This window comes from Triturus cristatus, chromosome 5_1, assembly GCF_964204655.1.
Source record: "Triturus cristatus chromosome 5_1, aTriCri1.1, whole genome shotgun sequence".
NCBI classification, from domain to species: domain Eukaryota; kingdom Metazoa; phylum Chordata; class Amphibia; order Caudata; family Salamandridae; genus Triturus; species Triturus cristatus.
The window spans coordinates 100,536,286-100,561,711 of NC_140587.1; the positions used below are offsets into that span (position 1 = coordinate 100,536,286).

Below are 25,426 nucleotides of genomic sequence, written 5' to 3' on the forward strand. Positions count from 1 at the left end.
CACCAGCTAAGCTGTCGTCAAGGACATTCAACCAGTCCTGAAAAGACACGTAGACATCTTGCGAGATATATATGTGTGTGCTGTGCTGTGTTGGTGGTGTAAGTGTGAGTAACCCACTGATACCAGTTTGAGTCTTCACATGAAGGTCACTGTGAGAGGATATATGGAGGAATGGGGTATGGGTCTTTTACATGCATTCCAACCCTTGGGGATTGACATGACAGATAAGCACCTCTTTTTGCATCATACTAACATACTTAAGGGTGCGTGCAGTACAATTTCTACTCATCCCTTTACCAGAGCCACCTATGACTTATATTTACTCAATTTCATGCTTCTCCCCCTTCTGCATAAATTACAAACTGAAATTGGTTATTACCAGACCACTCTACTCCTGGCGAGTAAGTACTGAATTATCTGGTAGGTGTTGCTTACTTTTTTTTACCTTCTGAACCTTGATCTTACTAGTGTGTGACTACAAAGGACACCATTCCCATTTCTGACCAGGAAGCTGGTATCCTCTATAATCTAGGGTAAGAGAGCCAATGAGTAAATACAGTACAGTAATATTTAAATCAATTGTGCTGTTAGTTTCACCATTGCGCATGACGCATGCACGTAGCATTTGCATGTTTTATTCACCTATCACGTGTGCTTTGAGTACTGTGGCTTGCCATGCAGTGTCACTTGCATCCCACATTACTGTCTATCTATTTACATAGGGAAAGTGATCTGTTTACGTATTAAAAAAACATAACATTATCGCTTTTTATTCTTCTTAGGTTGTTCTTACCGTCCATTTCAGGTAGGACTCACCTGAACATTAGTGTTCTGTTATATATTTTTCACATCTTTTCTACCTCACTAAGACACCAGGGGCATATTAAAAAGGAACAGGGAAAATTAACGCTAAGGGCGCTTTTTAACGCCCGCTATCGCTGGATAATATCGCCCGGTTATCGCGTTATTAACAACGCTAACCGCCTAGGCGATAAAAAATCCAGCGATAGCCGCATTTTGGGAGGTTATCGCTGGTAATGCAGCGATAAAACTACAAGGATAGGGATATCCTTGTTGATAGCCCATGGTGGACTTAGCCATGTAATCCACCTCCCATTGGATTACATGGCTAAGTCTTAAAATTAGCAGACGTAAAAAAGCAGTGTTAACTGTGGTTAGCGCTGCTTTTTTTGTCTCTAACAGGGTTAGCGGGAAGCTTGATAATAGGAGAAATGTCGCATAGCGACATTTCTCCTATTATTTTGCGCTGGAACGCCCACTTTGCATCTCATTAGAGATGCAAAGGGAGCGTAGTGAAAAAGGGTGCTACCATGCGATTTTGCATGTTAGCACTCTGTTGTTGATAACGTGATATTGTTATCTCTGCTTCTTTGGCTTTTAAAGCCAAAAAAGCGGAGATAAAGCCCTTGTTAATATGCCCCCAGGTAAATAGGCCTCCAAGAGGTAACTAGAGATTCTTGGCCCTGAGGAATGCCCCAGAACTGTATTGGCTTCAAGGATGGGTAGAAACATGTTGGCCTAACTCTCACGGCGCTGTGAGTCATTGTTCTCAAACTACCGCCCCACTGGTTTTTAACCTGACTTGATGTACTCACCATTAAAAGCAAAGTGCCGGGTTACATTAAGGTATTTTTAACCCTCTGATCTAGATCTCTCTTGTATCCAGTAGCTTTTACCTAAGAACTGGCGCTTCTGCTGAGTCCAACAAGAGGCGAGTCTGCCCTGGTGACACTGTCCTACCAGGGTGGGGAGAGGTTGCTGATGATGAAGCATGACACAATTTTGTGTGAGGCTTCCTCTTCCATAAGGATGACTTTCCCTCCCTCCCTTCAGCACTTACAAACAGGAATTCTGTGAGCTTCGGAAGGGGTTCTTTTGGTTGTCTGTTTCATGGTAGGAATATTGGAGTCTCTATACTACCTACAGCTGCCGTACCTTTTGAGGTAATTTAGAAGATCAGGATGGACCAGGCCAAAGTCATCTTTGCGGCTCTGGATTGAGCATGGAGACTGTGGTATCCCGAGCCCCTAAGCATGTGCATGTGTCCTCCGATCAGGCTGCTCTTTTGGGAGGTTCTTCTGTCACAGCAATAGGGCATGGCCCTCCGCCCCCGAACCTGCACCTTCATGCTTGGGGATTGAGCAGTGGCAGTTGAGAGTCTTTGATCTTCTTCCAGAATTCTGTGAGTTCATCTTGGCAGCCAGGCGTTCCTCCACAGAGACTGTATACACTTGCGTTGAGCCTCTTTCTGCACCCTTATCTGAAATGTTGCTGTTTGTTTAGTCTTAAGCCCGGACAGGCCTTGCTCTAGTAACAGTTAAAGTGCATCATCCAGCTACCTCAGCTTTTCTGCAGTTGCCAGATCACCCCTCCCTGTTCAAGTCCCATGTTGTGACACATTTTCTAAAGGGCCTCCAACATCTGTTTTGTTATGCCAGGATTGCACCATGATTTGGTTTTAACCTTCTTAATATGTTCACCTTTTGAACCTATGCATAGATGCCCGCTAGGACTCCTTACAATAAAGACAGTCTTCTCGGTGGCCATCACTTTGTCCAGGAGTGTTATTGAGCTGCAGGTGCTTTCTGTTCACCCTCCGTACATCAGCTTCTTCCAGTCAAACTGGTTCTCCGAACCTGTGCCTTTTTCTGCCGAAGGTGGTGAAACCTTTCAACGACGGCCAAAGCATCAAGCAGCCAACCTTCTTAGCCCCCCTTACCCCTCCAAAAAGGAGGAGAGTCTCCACTGCTTAGACTCTAAAATAGCGCTGTCATTCTACATCGATTGCACAAAAGAACACTGGGTGCATGATCAGCTCTTTTCTGGGTTCGCTGGAGCCAGTAGGGAAAAGCAGTGCCGAAATAGACCATTACCAAATGGATTGTACTCTGCATTAAGGTTTACTACACATTGCCCAAGGCTGCCACCAATATTTTAGCTCACAAAGGTTCCCATCCTGGGCATCTGTCAGTCCGCGACACGCTCACCAAACACTATTGTCATGACAGTCAGGTCCGCCAAGGACTCTGCATGCATCAAGATAGCTAGAAGGAATCTCCCTTGGAGTGAAGGATTCAATCCCCTGCATCCGCAGGCACCTCTACGACGACGACTGGTGTGTGGAACCATGCTGTCCACGGACACCGCTAGGCTCTACAACATACATGGGGGTTTGGTGGCTCTCCAGAGGACTGACCTGTCTTCCCTGCAACTTGGGAGACTGCAATCCCTCTTCAGCCTACTGGAACCCCATCCCTGTGCACCGCATCTGCCATTGCCAAGGCTTGTGTTCTCTCCTGACCAAAGATCTTCAAGCTCCAAGAAGCCCCAGGCTCAAGGATCATACAGCTCTAAGAGGGATGTCTCCACTGCATCCCCTTGCCACATGGGCCTCCATCTTCAGTGCGCTGCTGAGGCCTCCCTGCAAATCCCTGTGCCTGCTGCCAGAGGGTTTTCCTGGGGTCTCCATCGATTTTTGCTTGCTATCCTGCTTGCTGAGGGCCGACCCTGACTTACCCTGCCTGGGTGAGTCCCACAGACCTAGCTGGTCTGCAACTAAGCATTCTGTTGCGTTTGCCAAGGCTTGTTTGAGGTCCTGCTGACCACTGACCTTCCTGCATCACGTCAGCCAATGTGGGACAGCTCATGGATGTCTTCTGTGCCTCTGCAACGTTACCTGTGATCCACAGCTGCAGATTCAAGACCTCTGTGCTACAGTAAAATACCTCAGACAAGGGCTGGCATCATACCCCTGCTCCTCCTTGACCCCTCCAGGTGGTTTAGACTCTGTCCCCTCTTTTTGCAGGTACTCCTTGTCTGGAATCCACATCTGGGTTCTACCGATCTGGTCCACGAAACTCTATAGTAGTTGGAAATCCGAGGTTCCTCATTGTTGACAATGGGCGGTTCCGACACCACGTCGCACATACTCACCCAGTCTCCCTGGTGTAGGTATCCTTGTTCTCTGGGTATCTACAGGTGGAAGTGTCTTTCAACCACCAAGGTTCCAACTGGTTTCTTCAAGTCCTCTGGGAAGGGTCTTGAAACAGTAAAACTCCAATCGCGACTTACCCACGTTATCCTATGGACACTGACCTGGGGTATCACCTAGGCAGATGGGTGCCTAGCAACTCTAAGTTACTTACCTGTGGTGGCTCCAAGCTCCCCCTGGTTCCTATTTCCTTGGGTGTTAGCCTTGGTTTGGTACTCACCTTTCATTCCATTTACATAGTATATGGTTTGGCCCCCCCATAGGGGCCCATGTGTTTTATGTGCTTTTCTTACCTGTTTTGAAGTATATTTTATTGTATGTTTATCTCTCTAGGTAGGAGATATACCAAAGTAGTTTTAGTGTTGGTTTATAATAAATATAAGGTATTTTGTTTTAACACTGGTGTGGTTCTTTCTTATGTGTTAGCTTTACTGACTGACTGTGTGGTAAATGCACCCACTTTACACTCTCCTGAATAAGCCTTAGCTGCTCTCCACAGCTACCCCTTGAAGCTTTAGTTTTCAGGGACCACTTCTCCTATAAGTAATGGTTGCCTAGACTCTGCACCGTGCCTCACCAATAGGTGTACACCATATACTTAGCTAGCCTCCTACAGGAGTGTCCTGGTGAAACGGGGCACTGATGAGTAGATTTTTCCATTCAGACCACCACAATAGTGAACTCTTTGCTGCTTGTGAGGGAGGGAGCCTTTTGTTCCAATGGTCTGTTTATTGGTTCCATTGATCCTCCAGATTCTGTTAAAACAGCCTCATATGCGGTCTGGCTTTGAGGAGCACAAATATGCATGGGGCCATGGACCCCAGTAGTGAAGCCATCTGTTTGCCTGATGGGTGCGGCGTGTGTAAGAGGTTGGAACACTTCTGTGCAATCGAGGATAGTCTCTCCTCCAAAGGACATACTCTTGAGATTTTTGTGTCCATGGTTGCACCTAGGTAGTGCAGCCTTTGAGTTGGAGTCTGGATGGATTTCTCGGCATCGACGTGGAGACCTAAAGATTGGAAGGTCTTGATACAAACATGGTAATGTTTCCTTGCTTGATATGGAGAGAAGCTTTTCACCAGCCAGCTCTTATAGGTATGGGTAGATATAAATGCTTTTCCTTCATAAGGTTGATGGTATGATGTCCATGCACTTTGAGAATGTGTGAGGAGCTGATTTCAGTCCGAAACGGCAGCACTTTGAACTGGTAATATTTGGATGCCACTTTGAACCTCAGAAACTTCTGATTCTTCCTGGTGATTGGGCTGTGGAAGTAGGCACCCTGAAGGTCGATGGAACACATCCAGTCTCCCTGATGGAGCTGGGGGTATATCTGGTTGAGAGCAAGCATTCTGCATTTCTCCTTTCTTATATATCTGTTTAGGTGGTGCAAGTACAGAATAGGTCTGAATTCTCTGTTGAGGCCTTTTTTGTTTACCAAAAAATACTGAGAATATACTCCCACTCTTCTCTGAGAGAGGGCGACATCCTCTATGGCCTCTTTGCGAAGTAGGTTGAGGATTTCGTTCTGTAGAGCTTTTGCAAATGGTGAGAGGTTTTTACTCGTGGAACTTGTGGAGGTGGGGATTTGAAAAGCAGTGCATACGCATTATCTACAATTTTCAGCATCCAGTTGTCACTGGTGATTTTGCTCCACTCGTTTAGCTGTTCGCTGATCTTCCCCCCACCGGAGTGGGTAACAGCGGCAGGGGAAGCAACACTTCCTTGTTTTCCTTGTGTCTTGGAGGAAGCTGGTGGTTGTCTATTAGCTCCTTGTCCACGCGTTGATCTACGGAGTTGGTAGTAAGATCTGTTAGGCTGCGAGTTATACAAGGGCCCATGGCGTCCTTCTCCACACCTCTCCAGGTTGCGCGGCAGCCCACGGCGTCTCTCTCCTCACCGCCGTGGGCTGTGATTCAGCCCGCAGCACCTCACATTCCTGTGTGGCTGCATCGCAGTCTCCCGTCATGGCCCGCTATTGATGTTAGAACATCTCTGGTACATCCTGCTAGGGCTTCACTGTCTTTTTCCCTTTGGGCACATCGCAGAGTTGTACAGCGGCCTGAAATGTCCTGGAGACTTTGCAGTTACAGATTTGGGACCGCGACTGTAGGTAGGATCTGCTTTCATGGTTGCCCCCACTTTTTGCTTGGTGACAGTATGCTTTTGACCTAGTCTGACTGGCCTCCTGCTAAAAAAGGACCCCAGTCACTGTGCTTTCTCCCTAAATTGACCATGGTAAGTACTTTTGTACATCCACAATTGGCTACTGGTGTACCCTTCTAAGTCCCTAGTATATAGTACTAATGTAACCAGGGCATAGGTGCACCAGGGGTCACCCATGGGCTGCAGAATGTATTGTGCCACCCATGGGAGTCCACTTAAACTGTGAGTACAAGGCTGCCATTGCATCGTGTGTGAGTTGGTGCTTGGATCTCTCACAACAGATATAGGTTTCTTTATATCTAAGGTCACAGCACTTAAAACCTATGAGTCACCCCATGGCAGGCTCTTCCGTCCTGAGGGCAAGGTGCTTGATTATAAGTATGAGGGTACCCATGCATGAGGAGGACACCCCTACAAACTCGGGAATTGATTCTCCAGGCCTTATAAGTGCGGTCAGCCATTTAAAAACATATAGTGGACATGAGTCAATACAAGATGTCTAACTATAAAGTGGCTACACCGTAACCGGTCATACTTGGTATCAAACATATTGGAATCATACCCCAATACCGATTCCAGTGTTGGAAGTATGATTCCATGTACTGGGAGCTCCCTTGGGGTACCCCACTGTTCTCCAGGTAACAGCCTTTCAGGGTCTGGCAGCAAGCTAGTGCTGCTGCCGACCACAGACACGATTCTGCCCTCCGGCTGCTGAGCCAAGTTCGAGCAGGGGAAGGTAGAATAATAGGTTTCCTGTCACAGGGAGGTGTGGTCACCTCCCAGACAGGACTTAGTGCATTGGGCTGGGGTGGGGGTGTTGGCCAACGCCACTAGATGGCTTTGAAGGGCACATTTGGTGCCCTTATTGCATACTCCAGTTTGAGGCAGTTCAAGGAGCCCCTGGCTCCCACTCTGGTGCAAAACTGGACAAAGGACAGGGTCCTCCCCCAGTCCAGCCCCTCCTCTGGGAGGCTTGTTGGCCCTGCACTCCAGAGATCTTTGGGCTACAAGAAGCTGCAGCCTACAGCATCTCTTCCTGCCAAGTACAACGTCCTCACCAGATCCTCTGCACCGCAGGCCTTCCTTTTTGGTGAGCTTCCCGAGATCCTCTTGTGATTTCTGTGCATTTGTCATGTGGGTCCTCCTGCTTCAGTGGGCTCCCCTGCTTGCCCGGGGCTTGCTTGGACTCTCTTACTGTTGGTGAGTCCCTTGGACCTTGCTGGCCCCAACGTTGCTCCTTCTTCATTCTCCTTGCCAGTTGCCGCTACCAAGGCTGTTGATGCTCCCGCTGGACATTGACCACCTAGTCAACAGCACCCAACATGGGACAGCTGGTGCACAGCTCCTGGACATCCTCAACATCGCCTGGCCCTCACAGCTGCAGCGACTATGTCACCGTCATCTCCTCTGAACCATGCAACATGGGTGGGCATGGTCACTCCTGAGTGGCATGGATGGACTCTGTCCTATTTGCTTGCAGGTTCTTCACTTCGCCCTTGGAGTCCATCGGACTTCTTCACCATCTTCTCCAAAAGCACTTTTCTCCAAGTCTTCCATTGTCATCTAGGAAGGTTTCTGACGTGTCTTCACCCCGGTGTAGGTAACCTGGTTTCCGGGGGATCCACGGGTGGGTTGGCTCTTCAACCTTCCATCCTCCAAGGGAACTCTTCAGGGTCTTCTGGGAAGGGTCCTTCTTCCACAAAACTGCAACCGCAACATTTCCATTGGTTATGCAGCTGTGTTCCCATTCTACACACAGCCTCCGTGGGGTTGCTGGGTATTTACCTTGGGTAGTTTCTTGTGTCCCCGGCTCCTCTGAGTCTTCTGGTTGAAGTCCCGTCCTCTTTTGCACTTCACATTCCACTTTCTTAATATATGGTTTGGTCTCCTTCTGGACACCACTGTATTTTTATGCGACTTACCTTATTGCATTTGAAGTATTTTGGTGTATTGTGTGGGAGCAGGAGATATACTAATGTGTTAGTGAGTGTTGTGTAATAAATAGAAGTATTTTATAAACACACTGTGTGTTTTTTTTCGTTTAACCTACACCACATGATTAAACAGGTAAAACAAGCTGCTTAACATTCCTTGTAGATAAGCCTGAAGGCTGCTCTGCGCAGCTACCACTTTGAGAGATTTATATGGTTATCAAAGACCACTAAAATCACCATAAGGATTGCCAGCTGCGTTGTAAAGGTAGGTCGTTGTAATGACTGCATTGTAAAGGATTTTTTCCGTTGCAACACTCCTTGCTCCTGCTCGTGTGTCCTCGCTCCTATTGGTGCACTCTACTCCTGTCTGGTGTATCTTCGCTTCTTGTTCCTGTTTGGAATCCTTGAAGTCTAATGCTTCTGCCTGGAGCTTCCTGTCTTCAGGTCTATTTTCCTTGCTGGTGTTTTCTAGCTTTTTTTGTTCCTCTCCCTTCGCCTCATTTCCATTCCTGGAGTCTCCACCTGTAGGGGTTTTTCCTCTTCAGGACTCCTTCTGGAAGGCACAGGCTGCTCTGGCGGCACATTGTCGGCAGCACCGTGGCTACCAGAACGGGCCGCCCTTACCTCGGACAGACAAGAACCTTCAATAATGGAAGTCGGGAATCATCCCAGCGCACCAAAGACGTCCCAATTGTGACAGAGATCTGGCTCGTTGTAGTTGTTGTTGGCATTGGACCCTCTGAAGGACGTCTGTCATAAGGCATGTACCGTCAACAGAAGTCCTTCCATTTTTCTGGGCCGACGGCCTTTAGTGAGTCCAACTCGGTTTTCATTTTTGCCATCTCATCATCTGTTTGGGAGCCAAACAAGAATTACAGGTGAAAGGTAGATTGAGGATGCGTTCCTGTGCCTCTGGTATCAGGCCTGTAAGATGAAGCCCTGACAAAATGTCGAGCACATATACCATGGGAATTGCCGTGGGCTGCAAGGTTGGAGCCATCTGCCGCCGCACTAATTACTTTGTTAGCAACCAGACCTCCTTCTTGCAGGATCTCTTCAAAGTCCTGTCTATCTTCCCTTTTGTTTTATTTTTCTTTATTAGTTTTCAATGACACATGCAACATGCAAAAAAAATACAATGAGCACTTCCGCCTGCGTGTGCTACCTGTCTTCCCTTTTGAAGTTGTTCTATGAATATGGCCAATGAGTCCCATAGAGCTTTATCATAGCAACCTAGTAAAGCTTGCACAGTAGAGACCTTCATAAAAGAAGCAGAGGTGCCGCGCATTTTCCTGCCCAAGGAATCTATTTTATTTGCTGTCCTTATCCAGTGGGACAGATAATGAATCCGCAATGAAGTGCGTCTTCTTGGCGGCAGCTATAATAGCCAAATCTGGTAGTGGGTCCGTTCTCAGCAAAAAAGAGTCCTGATCCAGAGCCTTACACTTCTTTAAAGTTCTTGCAGGAGCCACTCGAAGGGAGAACAGGGTTAGGAAAAGATCCATGACCGGCTGGAGCAGACCTGGAACAAGGGTAGCAAGGGTCTTGAGGAGGACCATTGAAGTATGGTCTTGAAAATGACAGATGAGGTTGTTGCAGGTGCTGGAATATCTGGGATCAGTTTGGCAGCCCCTCTAACCATCACTTCATTGAATGTATTTAGGTAGACTGTTGGGGATACTCTTACTGTTGGAGTGTCCGTAAGAGTTGGTGAGGAGTCCCTCTTTGATGATCTGGTGGATGTAGACCATGTAAGGGATCTACATGCTCATTGATGTGAGTGAGACCTTCGAGATCTCCTTGAGGTGTAAGGGATCTTGTCCTGTGTGGACATCTGCTTCTTGTTCGTGACCGTGTTCTGCAGTGAGGAGTGATCGCTCTAGGTATCCTGGATCTTGTTGGGGACCTTGGAGCGCTGGCCTCTGCTAAGCAGGCTATAGGAGTCTTCAGGGGTGGCTTTGGAGATGGTATCCTCGGTGGAGACCTTGAGGGTGAATAGGTCAGAGAGTACTGCGAATCCAACTCCGTGGCAACGCCCAGTGGCAGACACTCTCCAGCCAATGTGGAGAAAGATGAAAAGGTGTCTGCGAAGCCTCTGGTGTTGGGTAGTTGTTTGTCCCGGTGCAGAGGAGTGGGCAGAAGTCCCTGAAGATGCAGCTGAACACCTTTCATGCTGCTTAGGCCTGTCAGCAGAAGAATCCTGCCTTGATGTCAAGTGACGAAGTGCTGTTGTCATCGGTGGCCTTGTGGACTGGTCACAATGCTTAGGCAAGGAGTAAGGTCTCTGCATTGACCCGCATCTCACTGCCATTGACGGAGAGTGCCTAGAAGGTGTTTGTCTCGAAGTTGATTGGAGTCTGGATGCTACAGATGAAGATTTGTGCATCGACGTTGAGAGCCGCCTAGCTGCCGCCAACAGAGATGTGTGCCTCTACTTCGAGTGGCACCTGGTTGCCACCAATGGAGAAGTTTTGCCTAGACATCGAATGGCGCCTGGTTGCAGCCGACGGAGACCTCTGCCTTGATGTTGAGCGGTGCCTGGATGCAGCCAAGGGAGATTGCCTTGGAGAAGTGCATCTTGACATTGAGCGTCGAAGAGAAGCCGGCGACACAGTCTTTGTCGTAGTATGCTTCAATGCCGAATGACAATGGGAGGCTGTTGATGGGTGATTGTCTGTTGCAGATGCCTCGACTTCCACTGGTGGACACTCGTCGTCGATGGAGACTTCGCTGGCATTGACGTCTAACAGTGGACCTCCCCTAATGCCGTGGTATTCAGCGACTAGTGTATTTCCGTAGATGGAGGACTTCGTGGTGTAGAGTCCCTCGACATGCAGGTACCTTCAACATCGATCCAGGTGCCGATGGAGTACAAACAGGTATTTTCCTATCACTGGAAGTAGATCTTGTTCTCCTTTTTTTACGCCTATGTGGCGATCTGCCTCTGGATGGAGCCTTGTGAAGAGTAGTAGCCATGCCTGTTGATTCTGTTTTTTCTCTCTCTTGAAGCCCATGAAGATGTATCTTCTCTCTATCCTTTAAAGTTCTTTTAGGAAGCTTCTGACAATGGTGGCAAGACTCAGGCAGGGCACTTGACAAACAGCAAAGGCAATTTTCGACAGAATAAAAATAAAAAATCCTGTAAAAAAACAATTCTACCTCACAATAGGAGTAAAATGATGTCAAGTGAAGCACAGAAAATGTATCTTTATAAGCAATTTCTGACAAAAAGTCAAAAACTGATAGAGCTTAATGCTCCAGGATCCTCACTGAAGGAGCCGGAAAAGAGAACTGACCTAACAGTTCTCTTTGGGGTATGACAGGATACAGGAGGTCCCGGAGGTCATAAAAGCACAGTGCCAATATTCTCTTGTTATACTTTAAATGCAGCCTATTGGGTAATAATGCCTATGCATTCCCTTACAATTTTCTCTTCAATAAAGGCTGTGGTTTTGTACCTAATGCTCTCTGTTTTTCTATTTACAGAAATGCTTGTATCTGGTAAAAGGTTTATTAAAGGAAAATTCAATGTACATGGGGAATTTATAGCCATTAACATAGGCTGCATAGTGTAGGAGACTGGCTCAGTATATGGTGTACACCTATTGATGATACACCCTGCACTGAGTCCAGGCAACCCTTAGTCATAGTGTAAGAAGTCCCTAAGAACCAAAGCTCTCAAGGGGTAGCTGTGGTAAAGCAGCTAAGGCTTATCCAGGAGGATGTAAATCGGGTGCATTCACCAGACAAGGCTGTCTGTGAGAGTCACACGGAAAAGAACCACACCAGTGTTAGAAAAATAGGGGCTAATTATTTCAACACCAGTCACTGAACTACTTTGGTATATCTCCTACCCGGAGATATGTATACACAACAAATATATCAGCAAAACAGGTAAGTAAACACATAAAAATGTATGGGCCCCTATGGAGGTGGGGGGGAGGGGTCAAGCCATATACTAAGAAAAGGAATGTGAAAGGGGTACCTAACCAAGACTACCACCCAAGGATCTGTAGGCCAGGGGAAGCCCGGAACCACCAAAGGTAAGTAACTAGGAGTCCCTAGGTGTCCATGTGCAGAGGTGATACCCCGGTTCAGTGTCCATAGGATAACAGAGGAAAGGTAAGGTTAGGATCTTCAGGATTCAGGACCCTTCCCAGAGGACCCCAAGGAAACCCTTTGGAACTAGGGAGGTTGGAGAGCATCCCCACCGGTGGATACCCAGAGAAAGGGATATATACACCAGGGAGCCCGGGTGCATAGGTGTGAAGTGATGTAGGAACTGCCCGTTGAAGTCAATGGGGATCTTCGGATGTCCAGCTGCTACCGTGCCCCGTGGACCAGGTCGGTTCAGTGGCACCCAAACGTGGGTTCCAGATGAGGAGCACTTGATTGGAGAGGAGACAGAGTCCAAGTTACCCAGAGTTGTGCATGACGTGCCCCGACAGAATGCTCACCCTTCTTGGGGGTACTTCGAGGTAGGATGTAGGTCTTGGAGTTGCAGGTGTGGAGACCAGGCAATGATGGAGGAGCACAGGAGCCACCCACGAGCTGTCACAGGCAGGAGGATCAATGGCCATCAGGACAACCAACAAGCCTTGGCAAATGCAGCAGAAGAGTAGCAGAAAGGAGGATGAGCAAGGTCCAGGGAACTCAACCACCAAATGTAAGTTAGGGCTGCCCTCAGCAAGCAGGAGAGCCAGCAGGAATCAATGGAAGACCCTGCAGGGCCCCTATGGCAGTAGGCATAGGGAGTAGCAGGGAGGCCTCAGCAGCACAGTGAAGATGGAGGCCCACGTCGCAGGAGGTGCAGTGAGAACACTGCTTTTGCAGCAGAGTGATGCTTGAGACTGGGGCTTTCTGGAGCTCGAAGACCTTCGGACTAGAGAGCCAACAAGCCTTGGTAATGGCAAGCAGACATAGTGCACAGGGGTTCGGTTCCAGCAGCTCCACGAGGGATTGCAGTCTTCCAAAATGCACAGAAGATCAGGTCAGGCTTTGGGAGAGTCACCAAACCATCACTTGTATTGTAAATCCTTGAAGAGCCCGTGGGACAGCAGGATCGAAAAGCAGGTTGTCGCCATTGAGGTGCCTGCGGCTGCAGGAGAGTGATTCCTTCACTCCAAGGGAGATTCCTTCCAGCTGTCCATAATGCACACAGAGTCCTTGTGACTCTGGAGAATGCATAGCCATGGATGCTGCAGGATGGTTGCAAAGCACGGAGAAGAAATTGCAGTAGGAGCCTTCCTACCGGAAGCAGTCTTGTCTTGGGTCCGGCCCAGCCCAACAGCAGAGTCCAGTGTCAAGCGGAAGAAAAGTCTTGTGGAGGATCCTGAAGATGAGTTTTCAAGTGGAATCTTTGTCCAGTCGAACCTATGGTCCCACCCTCAGAGGAGCCCTTAAGTAACCCAGGAAGGAGGTTGAACAGCTTCTGCAAACACCTACCTAACTGGTAGAATCAAGTGGCCACCTGGCAGAGCTCTGGGCACCTCCCTGGGGGGCAGCTTGACAGGGGGGTGGTCACTCCCCTGTCCTTTGTGTGGTTTTGTGCCAGAGCGGGAGCCAAGGGCTCCTGGACTGAGACAAATCAGTTTATGCAAGGAGGACACCAAATATGAACTTCAAAGCGGTCTGAAGGAGGGCAGAGCACCACCACTCTAGCCTGGAGACACCTATGTCTAAAGGAGAGGTGGCTACCCCTCTCCTCTACAGGAAATCCTTTATTCTGCCTTCCCCTGCCTCATCATCAGTTGTGAACTTTTCTGTGCCACTAGTGATAAGTACCCTCATATGTTATTATCCAATTGGGTCAACAACCTGCTATCCACCTATCTGAATACATAGTTTATTTTATAATCTTTTTTTTATACAAGAGTATAAACAGAAAAAGTTCACATGGTGGAATAAAAACCGTCACAACTGTGAAAATTCCTAAGACCAGCTGGACATACCCTCTTATAGCTTCGTTATTCATGCCTTTTCTTTAACCCTGCAAATGTTTAACACTGTTTGTTCCCTGTAAATCCCTCCAATACCATTACGTTTGGCTATGCTCAAAAACTACTATGGTAAAGGCTGTTGCGCCCTGTCCCATACTTTAAATCTGGCCCTTCCACTGGTTTTCTCCACTGAAGTCTTGCTAACAGACACTTACTTGCACACTCTTCCTCAACGGAAGGATGTTTTGTGCTGTCAGCACTGGTAGATGCAACCACGAATTAAAAAAGTGAATGGCATCTCCATATCTTTACAATGAACATGGGGGCTTTTATCTCTCCCTCTCGCCCGAGGGTCAACTGGGGCATGAGTAATCTCTCTATAAAGTTCTCTAATATGGAGGGACTCTTGCCATATAGGAGCTTTCTAGCTTTGTGTTCCATCATCCGGGGTGTGGTTATAAATGTAAAGATGAGGTTGAGGGTGGGTCAAAGAACTGCTGCTTTGAAACAACGTACATTTTGTTGGCGGTCCACCTCCCACAAGTTGTCCTTTAACTTTCATTCTGAACTTATAAAAGACCAAAGCCCTCTTACAAGATGGCAGCACCACTGCCGCTGGACATGCTCTAGCCAGATACCAATTTCAGGGCAGTCAACGCATTGTATGAGGCTGCGCATAATGGGGTGAGACAGGCAGTCCTTTTGCTCAGAGTACGTTGCCTCTGAATGGAAGCGCTCACCAAATGCAAATGGTAATCAGGAAGTAAAGTTGATTTGTCACATTTTTTTTGTGCTCATGGTTTAGTTAACACTGGTTTGTGATACCAGTAATGCTGTTGACGGCTGGTATAACAGTGATTATGGCAAAAGGCTTATGCTATACAATCCAAATGAAATGAAAGTCTGCCTTTGAGTTGGGTGGGATCAGAAAAAGTGTTGATTTGTGGATGAAGTGGTATATTATCTACTGGAGGATTTTCCACTGGTTCAGAATCCTCTTGTAAAATTGTGCCTGTAAACAAAATAGCAAGGCAGAGTTAAATCCCTCATAGACTTCTTCATCCACGGAAAGTCTTCTAATGAAGGACTCATCACTCTTCTGCTACCAAGTAACTCTAAATGAGACCTGTAGATATTTAACTCCTCTCTATTTCTGCATGGTTGGATGTGCCATAGGTTGTTCGTTCAAATGTTCCATGTATTAGACCTCACGCTGACTTACTTTCTCTTGCAGGGAAGAAACCACCTAGCATTACACTTTCGCCAAAGAACAATACGCTGAAGGCCCTTGACAGCTCCTCATGGTTGGCACCTATTTCCCTGACTGACAATAAAAAACCGACAGACCTTGCTTCAAAAAAATCAGGCCAGCCCACGCCAATTGTCCAGCTGCTCTCTCCAATCCAACAAGATGACAAGCAGAGCAAGAACCCCAGGATCTTCCTGTACCATTCAAGCGCAGGTGCACCACCAAATCACCTCCACAACCTGCCAAACCTGCAGATGGAAGGCTCTACTGCACACCTGTCCAGCTCACACTCTTCCATAAAAACACCCAGAGAAAAAATGACAAAGGGGCCCATGGTAATCAGCAAGCAGAATGAGCATCTCATCTCGCTTTACCCCATGGCAGCCATCGGCAGGGGTCTGGTGTCACCCTGGAGCAAGGGCAATGACCCCCCACGACAGATTACCTGGCTGTCTAGACCAAAAACCTAGACAGCACCCCTTACATTGTAAACTCTGTTTGGAAGCGCATAGGGCCAAAGAACCATTGAAAGAAATAAAACCATGTCCTTCTCCACTCACCAATCCATGTTTCTGTCCTGTTATTTCTTCGGGGCCTGCTGTACTCACCTTAAAGCCCAGAAATTGCCTCATGCATGCCTTTCTATGCTATGCTTTCTTAGACCACTCCAATACTACAGAGAAGGCCAAAGTGTGACCATCTATGGATCTATTTCTGCCAAGATGTCACAATCATAATATTATTACCATCACTGGACTGGCAATCTGTTAGTTTATACACATGCTCTACTAAAGCAGTCTTCCTACTTGCCTCACTAGTTGTCAAGTGTCAGCCCATGCTCTTATAATGAGTGTCTGTTTCAGCCATATTGTGTTTCACAAAGTCAGCAGACCATACCTTTAGGTCCTACATCAGTTCATGATTCCCTTACTAGATGACAGTGCCTCATATGTTTGGTTTAAGATGACCAGCACAGCAGATTTTCCAGACTTATATTTAAATAATTACATTTGCTCGGTTGCTGGCTGTCAAAGATATGTAAATGACCTTCTCATATTCCATATTGAATTTAAATTTGCACGGTTGCTGGCTGTCAATGATATGCAAATGAACTTCTCATATTCCATTTTGAATTAACAGACCATGCTATTCAACCATGACTGAATAGCAAGTGTTATTAATATATACTGCCTTGACTGTACAATTTTGATACCCTGATGAAGCAACAATTCAGTGGCGAAACATGTTAGCATTTGAGCAAGTAATTGTAGCCGTATATGAAATGTTTCTAGTATATTCTATTGGATCAAATTGAATGTTACCCTTATGGACCACAGAATAAAACTCATTAATCTTAACTGACTTGATTTAGTGCCTCAAGTTGTCATTTATATTGAATTCAAGACAACAATGGTAAGTTTTACTTTGCCTTAGGAGGGTTCTTTTGTGTGACACCAATGGCCAGTCATCTGAATTCCCAGGACATCTGTAGAAACAGAGACCTTCCATCAATTTCCTTTAGATTAATTAATCCGTAGTTTCAGGAGAGATGACTGATACCGTTGACTAACACTAGAGAGAGAGAGAAAGAGAGAGAAAGAGAGAGAAAGAGAGAGAAAAAGAGAGAGAGAAAGAGAGAGAAAGAGAAAGAGAGAGAAAGAGAGAGAAAGAAAAAGAGAGAAAAAGAGAGAAAAAGAGAGAGAGAGAGAGAGAGAAAGAGAGAGAAAGAGAGAGAAAGAGAGAGAAAGAGAGAGAAAAAGAGAGAAAAAGAGAGAAAAAGAGAGAGAGAGAGAGAGAGAGAGAGAAAGAGAGAGAAAGAGAGAGAAAGAGAGAGAAAGAGAGAGAGAGAGAGAGAGAGAGAGAGAAAGAGAGAGAAAGAGAGAGAGAGAGAGAGAGAGAGAGAGAGAGAGAGAGAGAGAGAGAAAGAGAGAGAAAGAGAGAGAAAGAGAGAGAGAGAGAAAAAGAGAGAGAGAGAAAGAGAGAGAGAGAGAGAGAGAGAGAGAGAGAGAGAGAGAGAGATTGTTCTGGAGTACCTGGAGCTCCAGTGAAATCCCGAGGTACTTAATAAAACTTGCCAAACAAGTATTACTGCAAAAAATTCTAGTCCATGTGAAGGGCCTGTGAGCACTGTCCCAACACTGAATCCTAACTGCATCTCCTTTAGCCTTTGCTCCAATGATTCTGAAATCTTTATCTGTCCTTAAAGTTGTGGTACTTCAAACAACTAATGGTGTTCCTTTAGCGAAAGCTTTCTTATTCAAACTCAAAGAGCTATGGTGTCCTTCAAGAAAAAGGGGATACCAGAAGTGTCTGCTTTTGGCACTAACCTGACGTTTGTGTAATGGGTAAGAAGCTGGAGTGGTAAATTGTGAGGAGATGTCTCTAATCAAGGCAATGGTAGTACAGCAGTGCCAGTTAATTTTCCAGGTTCCAGGGTTCAGGATTGTAGGAAGTTGTCTTGAAAGAACGGAGTTCTAAGAGGGGTTGCTAGACCCCAGCTTGCAGGCGAAGATATTCATATTATTCTTGCTGCAGGGAAGACACAGCTCGCTCTTTCTCAAGACGGATCAACAAAGCCAAGCAGGGAACTGAGTTTTAAAGCAGTGTTTATAGCCTGTCATGAAAGTGTTAATCTAGAATCTTCTTGAAGATTACTAAACGTTTCCTGTCAATCAGAAGGAGACTGGGGCGGGAAATGGAAAGTTGACTAAACAAACACATTAGGTACTGGAGCCTTCCTGATGTTTACAATGTGTTTCTTGTTTATTAGAAGGCTATCTCTGGCATGAAAGGGAGACCTTTCATTAAATGGCAGGGCAACTGAAAAAATAAGCAAGCATTTCAGGAAAATTTGAGGTGAGCAGGAAACAGAGACTTTTAGCAAATCACATGTTTATTCTAACATTAATTCCAAGCAGTGGAACTTAGTTATTGCATGCCTAAATAAAGGGCACAGTAAAGTACATTGCACCTTCCCAACTAGTAAACAGTGAAAAGTGCATAGCAGAGTACATAGCAGCTGCCCAGCTAGAAAATAGTGACAACAATCGGAAATAAACAGCACAGGCAGACCGGGGACATGGCAGTTTGCACTTGTCTTACCTGCTTAATCTCCCTATTTGTGGTATTTGCAAGATTTACACAGCAAGGTACAATCTGGTAACATTCCAGAGGCCATTTTGCCATCTTTAGCAGGTAGCGAACACCTGAACAAGAAGGATAAGGAATATGTTACTTACCCTGTAAGCATTTATTCGTAGCATGTAGTGCCATAGATTCATATGCTTAGCATTATCCTACCAGCTAGTGTTGGGCCGGACGATTACAAGTTGTGTTGTTTTTCTTTGAACACGTCTTCGAGTCACAAGATATAGTGACTTCTCCTCCAGTGTGTGTTGCACTTGTTCCTCGACTCCTTTGTTAGCTTGTTCTTGGCTTATTGGGTGAGCACTAGAAAAGGGGCAATACAGTGACAGAATAGCAAAACATGCTTAGAAAGTGTGTGTAACCTATTGTACTAAATACAGTAGGAAAATACTGCACCCAAAAGCTTCCGGGGAGCAGAGTGGGTCATATGAATGAACGGCACTTTATGCTACGAATAGATGCTTACAGTGTAAGTAACATATTCCATTCATAGCATATGTTGGCTGTGGAAATATAGGCTCAGCATCAAATGAATAGCAGTGCTCTCCTTTGTGGTGGCTAGCGAATGGTAGAAGTACTGGTTTGAAATAGTGTTTTAAGTACAGCTTGACCCACTCTTGGTTGTTGATCTGTAAAGACATCAACACAGTAGTGTTTTGTGAATGTATGTGGGCTATTCCATGTTGCTGCTCTACAAATATCCTCTATAGGGATATTTCCTAGAAAAGCCATAGTGGCTTCTTGTTTACATGTGGAATGAGCCTGCGGTGGTACTTTAAGTACCCTTTTAGCTTTTTGGTAACAGGTTTGAATACATCTAAGTATCCATCGACCAATCCCTGCCTTGTATTTCAGTGCCCCCTGGTGAGTCTTGGTAAAGGCAACAAAAAGGTTATGTTTTCTTAAAGGATTTCGTTCTATCAATTAGAACACAAGAGCCCTTGGACATCGAACCTGGGTTAGGAAAGAACAATGGTAGTTCAGTGGTCTGACTTTTGTAAAAAAGGCTGACACCTTCTTGGGTAAGAATTTTGGATTAGTTTGTGGAACTGATTTTGATGGGAACATTTTAAATAACGGTTCCCTTAATATAAGTGCCTGTAGTTCACTTATCCTTCTGAGAGAAGTGAAAAAGAGAGAGAGAGAGAGAGAGAAAGAGAGAGAAAGAGAGAGAAAGAGAGAGAAAGAGAGAGAAAGAGAGAGAAAAAGAGAGAAAAAGAGAGAAAAAGAGAGAGAAAGAGAGAGAAAGAGAGCGAGAGAGAGAGAGAGAGAGAGAGAGAAAGAGAGAGAAAGAGAGAGAAAGAGAGAAAGAGAGAGAGAGAGAGAGAGAGAGAGAGAGAGAGAGAAAGAGAGAGAAAGAGAGAGAGAGAGAAAGAGAGAGAAAGAGAGAGAAAGAGAGAGAGAAAAAGAGAGAGAGAGAGAAAAAGAGAGAGAGAGAAAGAGAGAGAGAGAGAGAGAGAGAGAGAGAGAGAGAGAGAGAGAGATTGTTCTGGAGTACCTGGAGCTCCAGTGAAATCCCGAGGTACTTAATAAAACTTGCCAAACAAGTATTACTGCAAAAAATTCTAGTCCATGTGAAGGGCCTGTGAGCACTGTCCCAACACTGAATCCTAACTGCATCTCCTTTAGCCTTTGCTCCAATGATTCTGAAATCTTTATCTGTCCTTAAAGTTGTGGTACTTCAAACAACTAATGGTGTTCCTTTAGCGAAAGCTTTCTTATTCAAACTCAAAGAGCTATGGTGTCCTTCAAGAAAAAGGGGATACCAGAAGTGTCTGCTTTTGGCACTAACCTGACGTTTGTGTAATGGGTAAGAAGCTGGAGTGGTAAATTGTGAGGAGATGTCTCTAATCAAGGCAATGGTAGTACAGCAGTGCCAGTTAATTTTCCAGGTTCCAGGGTTCAGGATTGTAGGAAGTTGTCTTGAAAGAACGGAGTTCTAAGAGGGGTTGCTAGACCCCAGCTTGCAGGCGAAGATATTCATATTATTCTTGCTGCAGGGAAGACACAGCTCGCTCTTTCTCAAGACGGATCAACAAAGCCAAGCAGGGAACTGAGTTTTAAAGCAGTGTTTATAGCCTGTCATGAAAGTGTTAATCTAGAATCTTCTTGAAGATTACTAAACGTTTCCTGTCAATCAGAAGGAGACTGGGGCGGGAAATGGAAAGTTGACTAAACAAACACATTAGGTACTGGAGCCTTCCTGATGTTTACAATGTGTTTCTTGTTTATTAGAAGGCTATCTCTGGCATGAAAGGGAGACCTTTCATTAAATGGCAGGGCAACTGAAAAAATAAGCAAGCATTTCAGGAAAATTTGAGGTGAGCAGGAAACAGAGACTTTTAGCAAATCACATGTTTATTCTAACATTAATTCCAAGCAGTGGAACTTAGTTATTGCATGTCTAAATAAAGGGCACAGTAAAGTACATTGCACCTTCCCAACTAGTAAACAGTGAAAAGTGCATAGCAGAGTACATAGCAGCTGCCCAGCTAGAAAATAGTGACAACAATCGGAAATAAACAGCACAGGCAGACCGGGGACATGGCAGTTTGCACTTGTCTTACCTGCTTAATCTCCCTATTTGTGGTATTTGCAAGATTTACACAGCAAGGTACAATCTGGTAACATTCCAGAGGCCATTTTGCCATCTTTAGCAGGTAGCGAACACCTGAACAAGAAGGATAAGGAATATGTTACTTACCCTGTAAGCATTTATTCGTAGCATGTAGTGCCATAGATTCATATGCTTAGCATTATCCTACCAGCTAGTGTTGGGCCGGACGATTACAAGTTGTGTTGTTTTTCTTTGAACACGTCTTCGAGTCACAAGATATAGTGACTTCTCCTCCAGTGTGTGTTGCACTTGTTCCTCGACTCCTTTGTTAGCTTGTTCTTGGCTTATTGGGTGAGCACTAGAAAAGGGGCAATACAGTGACAGAATAGCAAAACATGCTTAGAAAGTGTGTGTAACCTATTGTACTAAATACAGTAGGAAAATACTGCACCCAAAAGCTTCCGGGGAGCAGAGTGGGTCATATGAATGAACGGCACTTTATGCTACGAATAGATGCTTACAGTGTAAGTAACATATTCCATTCATAGCATATGTTGGCTGTGGAAATATAGGCTCAGCATCAAATGAATAGCAGTGCTCTCCTTTGTGGTGGCTAGCGAATGGTAGAAGTACTGGTTTGAAATAGTGTTTTAAGTACAGCTTGACCCACTCTTGGTTGTTGATCTGTAAAGACATCAACACAGTAGTGTTTTGTGAATGTATGTGGGCTATTCCATGTTGCTGCTCTACAAATATCCTCTATAGGGATATTTCCTAGAAAAGCCATAGTGGCTTCTTGTTTACATGTGGAATGAGCCTGCGGTGGTACTTTAAGTACCCTTTTAGCTTTTTGGTAACAGGTTTGAATACATCTAAGTATCCATCGACCAATCCCTGCCTTGTATTTCAGTGCCCCCTGGTGAGTCTTGGTAAAGGCAACAAAAAGGTTATGTTTTCTTAAAGGATTTCGTTCTATCAATTAGAACACAAGAGCCCTTGGACATCGAACCTGGGTTAGGAAAGAACAATGGTAGTTCAGTGGTCTGACTTTTGTAAAAAAGGCTGACACCTTCTTGGGTAAGAATTTTGGATTAGTTTGTGGAACTGATTTTGATGGGAACATTTTAAATAACGGTTCCCTTAATATAAGTGCCTGTAGTTCACTTATCCTTCTGAGAGAAGTGATTGCCACTAGGAAGGCAACTTTCCATGCTAGAAATTGAAGTCAACATGAATGAAGTTTTTCGGGGGGTATGGCTTCTGCGCCGAGGCAAAATGGCGGCGGACTGCTGAGCTCTATCTCCTCACAGAGCTAACAACTTTCTTTTCGGCCCTTCCGAGAGCATGCCCAGCATTCCCTAAGTTGGTCTCATGCTCCTTACAATTCTTGCTTGCTTGCAGGCTGGCGGAAGCCTTTGAATACTCGTCCTGCAAATTGTATTGCAGTGACAAGGTTTTCCTCATACGCAAGCGGCTGCCATTTTACTAGGCGTGCTGAAAATTCATCCTGCAAAATATCACAAAGCAACCCATGGACAAAAACTCACAATGCCCTTAAATTGCTAATGTTGTATGGCATCTCTCTTCTTGTTTTTATTTTTCTCTTCAATACGGTTTATATGGCCTGAATATTCCTATTATTTATTGTTCTCTCTCTGTTGTTGTTCTTGCTTCTGGGTGCTGACATGCCTGGTTCTCATCTCTTTTTCCCTTTGTTTTAGATCTGGCTTTATGTTATTGATCTGTCCCTTCATTCTTGTTTCTCTTTAATTATTCTTTTGTTACCTCTTTCTTTCTATTCTCCTTTCTATTCCATTTCTCCTGTTTTTACTACTGCTTCCTTTTTCTATAATTGTATGAGTGTCTATTTGTTTTTCTTCTCTATTTTCTTGGCAGTACCTTCCTGTTATTCGGTTATTGAAGTATGGTGTCTTTTTGTTTCCATTGTTGTTTTTGCAGTTTGTCATCAATGTTGCTGTACCCATGTTTAATGTTGTCTCATGGAACGTCTGTGGTCTGGGTCATCCTGTTAAACATCAAAAGGTACTCTCACATATATCGAAACTTAATTATCAAATTGTTCTTTTGCAAGAAACTCATTGTAATGATTGCTGAATCGCTTAAGTGTCAATGGGTGGGTCGAGTTATTTTTTGTCCTGCTGTCAACTGCAAGGGTGGTGTCGCTGTTCTATGTCAGAAATTGTTAAAAATCCAAATTTTATCAACTGAATGTGATATGATAACAAATCTTTTTGGTTTTTGCCCGTGCTCTTTTGCTCCTTTTTCCCTTGTCACTCTTTTGTTGTTTAACTGATCTAACCAGGGGGAACAAGAGTGACAGTCCCTCACCCTCTTTTTGTTTTTGTGATGAATGGACGATGGCCATTGCTTAATGCCACTATCTTTAATAAAAACATCACTTTTTAAAATATTTATGGCCCGGTTAAATCCAATCCGGATTTTTGGCATAATATTAAATTTAAATTATCTTCCATTACTAATCCTAATATATTTGTTGCTGGTGATTTCAGTGATTGGTTAGACCCATTTTCTGATAGGAAATCTAATTGTAAATTTAAACCGGCTAAATCACATAAAGCATTTTAATCTGCTATTGCCTCTTGTCCATTCTACAATGTATGGAAAACTTGTAACCCCGATACATATGAATTTACATTTTTTTCAAATGTTCATCATACTATCCATCAAATTGATTATATTTTGGTCTCTAAATCTCTACTCCTTTCTGCCCAATCATCAGAAATTGGCTCCATTTTTATTTCTAATCTTACCCCTGTTTTATCCTCCTTAGATTTATCTTTTGATACTACCAAACATGCTTGATGGAGATTTAACAACTCCTTATTATCTGATCAAACCATTTATTTTAGAAGCTACTTCCTTTATAAAATAATTGTTTCAGTTTACCCAATCTATTTAAACCTGACCAGTCTAGTTTTATTAAAAGCAGGCTCACCTCAGATAATGCTAGGATGTTTTCAATATTCTTACATTGGGTAAAAGGTATCCGGCCCCACTTTCTGCATTATCTCTTGATGCTGAAAAATCATTTAACTGTATAAATTAGCAATTTATGTTTTAAACTTTTCATTGGTTTGATTTTGGCCCCAAATTTATTTCATTTATCAATCTATTATATTCAGAACCACATGCTTGTGTTTCCGTCCATGAATTTCTAACCCCTCATTTCAACTTACATAGAGGTACCAGGAAAGGTTGTTCCCTCTCCCACTATTGTTTTTTTTTTGTCTAGAACCTTTTCTTGAACATATTCACTGTAACCTTTTGATAACAGGTTTCCAATACAACTCCTATGAAACTAAACTATCTGCTTATGCGGACGATATTGTGGTCTACCTTTCTACCTCCTTGACTTTCCTACCTCCCTTTTTACAGGAGATTGATCCATATTCTAAAATATCTGGTTACAAACTAAACTTCTCAAAAACTGAGATTGTACCTCTAAACTCCTTATGTTTTCAATGTATGTTCTCTGATACCAATTTTGTGTGCTGTCCATCTAAGATTAGATATTTAGGTGTCTGGTTCTCACCTGCAATTTCCCACACTCCCGCTCATAATTTTAGTGCACAATAACTTAAAATACAAAATTCACTTTCCTCTTGGTCCCCTCTCCATTTATCCTGGTGGGGTAGATTGGACACTATTACAATGATGATTGCACATCTTATTCTTTTTTTACTTTCTATGATACTTTTCAAAATTCCTAATTATTATTTCACTCAAATTAATTCTCTCAGTGCCAAATTTCTCTGGAACAATAAAACTGTCCGTATTGCTTTATACAAATTAATTAAACCCAAAAAAGAAGGGAGTGTACGTTTTCCTAATTTATAAACTATATCATACTGCTTTTTTAATTAGACAAATGTATGCTTTGAATAGACAATATCAAGACTCCCCTATACCCAGCTGGATTAATTTACATGAAGTTTCCTTTTATGATATTATTTTTATGATTAACTGCACTTTTATTTCCAAGCATCCTACCTTAAAATATTCCCAGCGTTTATTGCATTCATTGTTTCCCCTTGGCTCTAAATTTTTACCAAGCTTTCTTTACCTCTTCTATCTGGTTTAATAAATGTTTTAAGTTTCGCCACAAACCATTCTATTTTAAACATTGGAAAGAAAAGTGTATCTTATATGTTCATCAATTAGTCTCTCAGAATTCTGTGATACCCTTCACTACAATACAAGAACGCAATTATCACAGGTACTTCAATCTTTTTTTATTAACCAAAAGCTTTCCTGTTGACTCTACCCTGTTTACTCCTTGACACCTTTATACAATATTGCCTTTGATTGTAAACCTTCTTTCATTTAACTCTTATCTGCTCCTATTTCCAGCAGACTTAAATCCTCAATTGAAATAGCATG

The 25,426-nt window shown here is 44.3% G+C and overlaps 1 protein-coding gene across 1 annotated transcript in view; it reads left to right on the plus strand.

Annotated features, from left to right (window-relative positions):
- The window catches only part of LOC146830314 (testis-specific serine/threonine-protein kinase 4-like), a 350,041-nt gene extending 333,375 nt beyond the window's left edge, over positions 1-16,666 (plus strand). Inside the window, exon 9 of the mRNA XM_085603709.1 lies at positions 15,286-16,666. Coding sequence (XP_085459835.1) covers positions 15,286-15,770 — 485 coding nt within the window. The 3' untranslated portion in view covers positions 15,771-16,666. The remainder of the gene's footprint in view (positions 1-15,285) is intronic.
- The last annotated feature ends 8,760 nt before the right edge of the window (positions 16,667-25,426 follow it).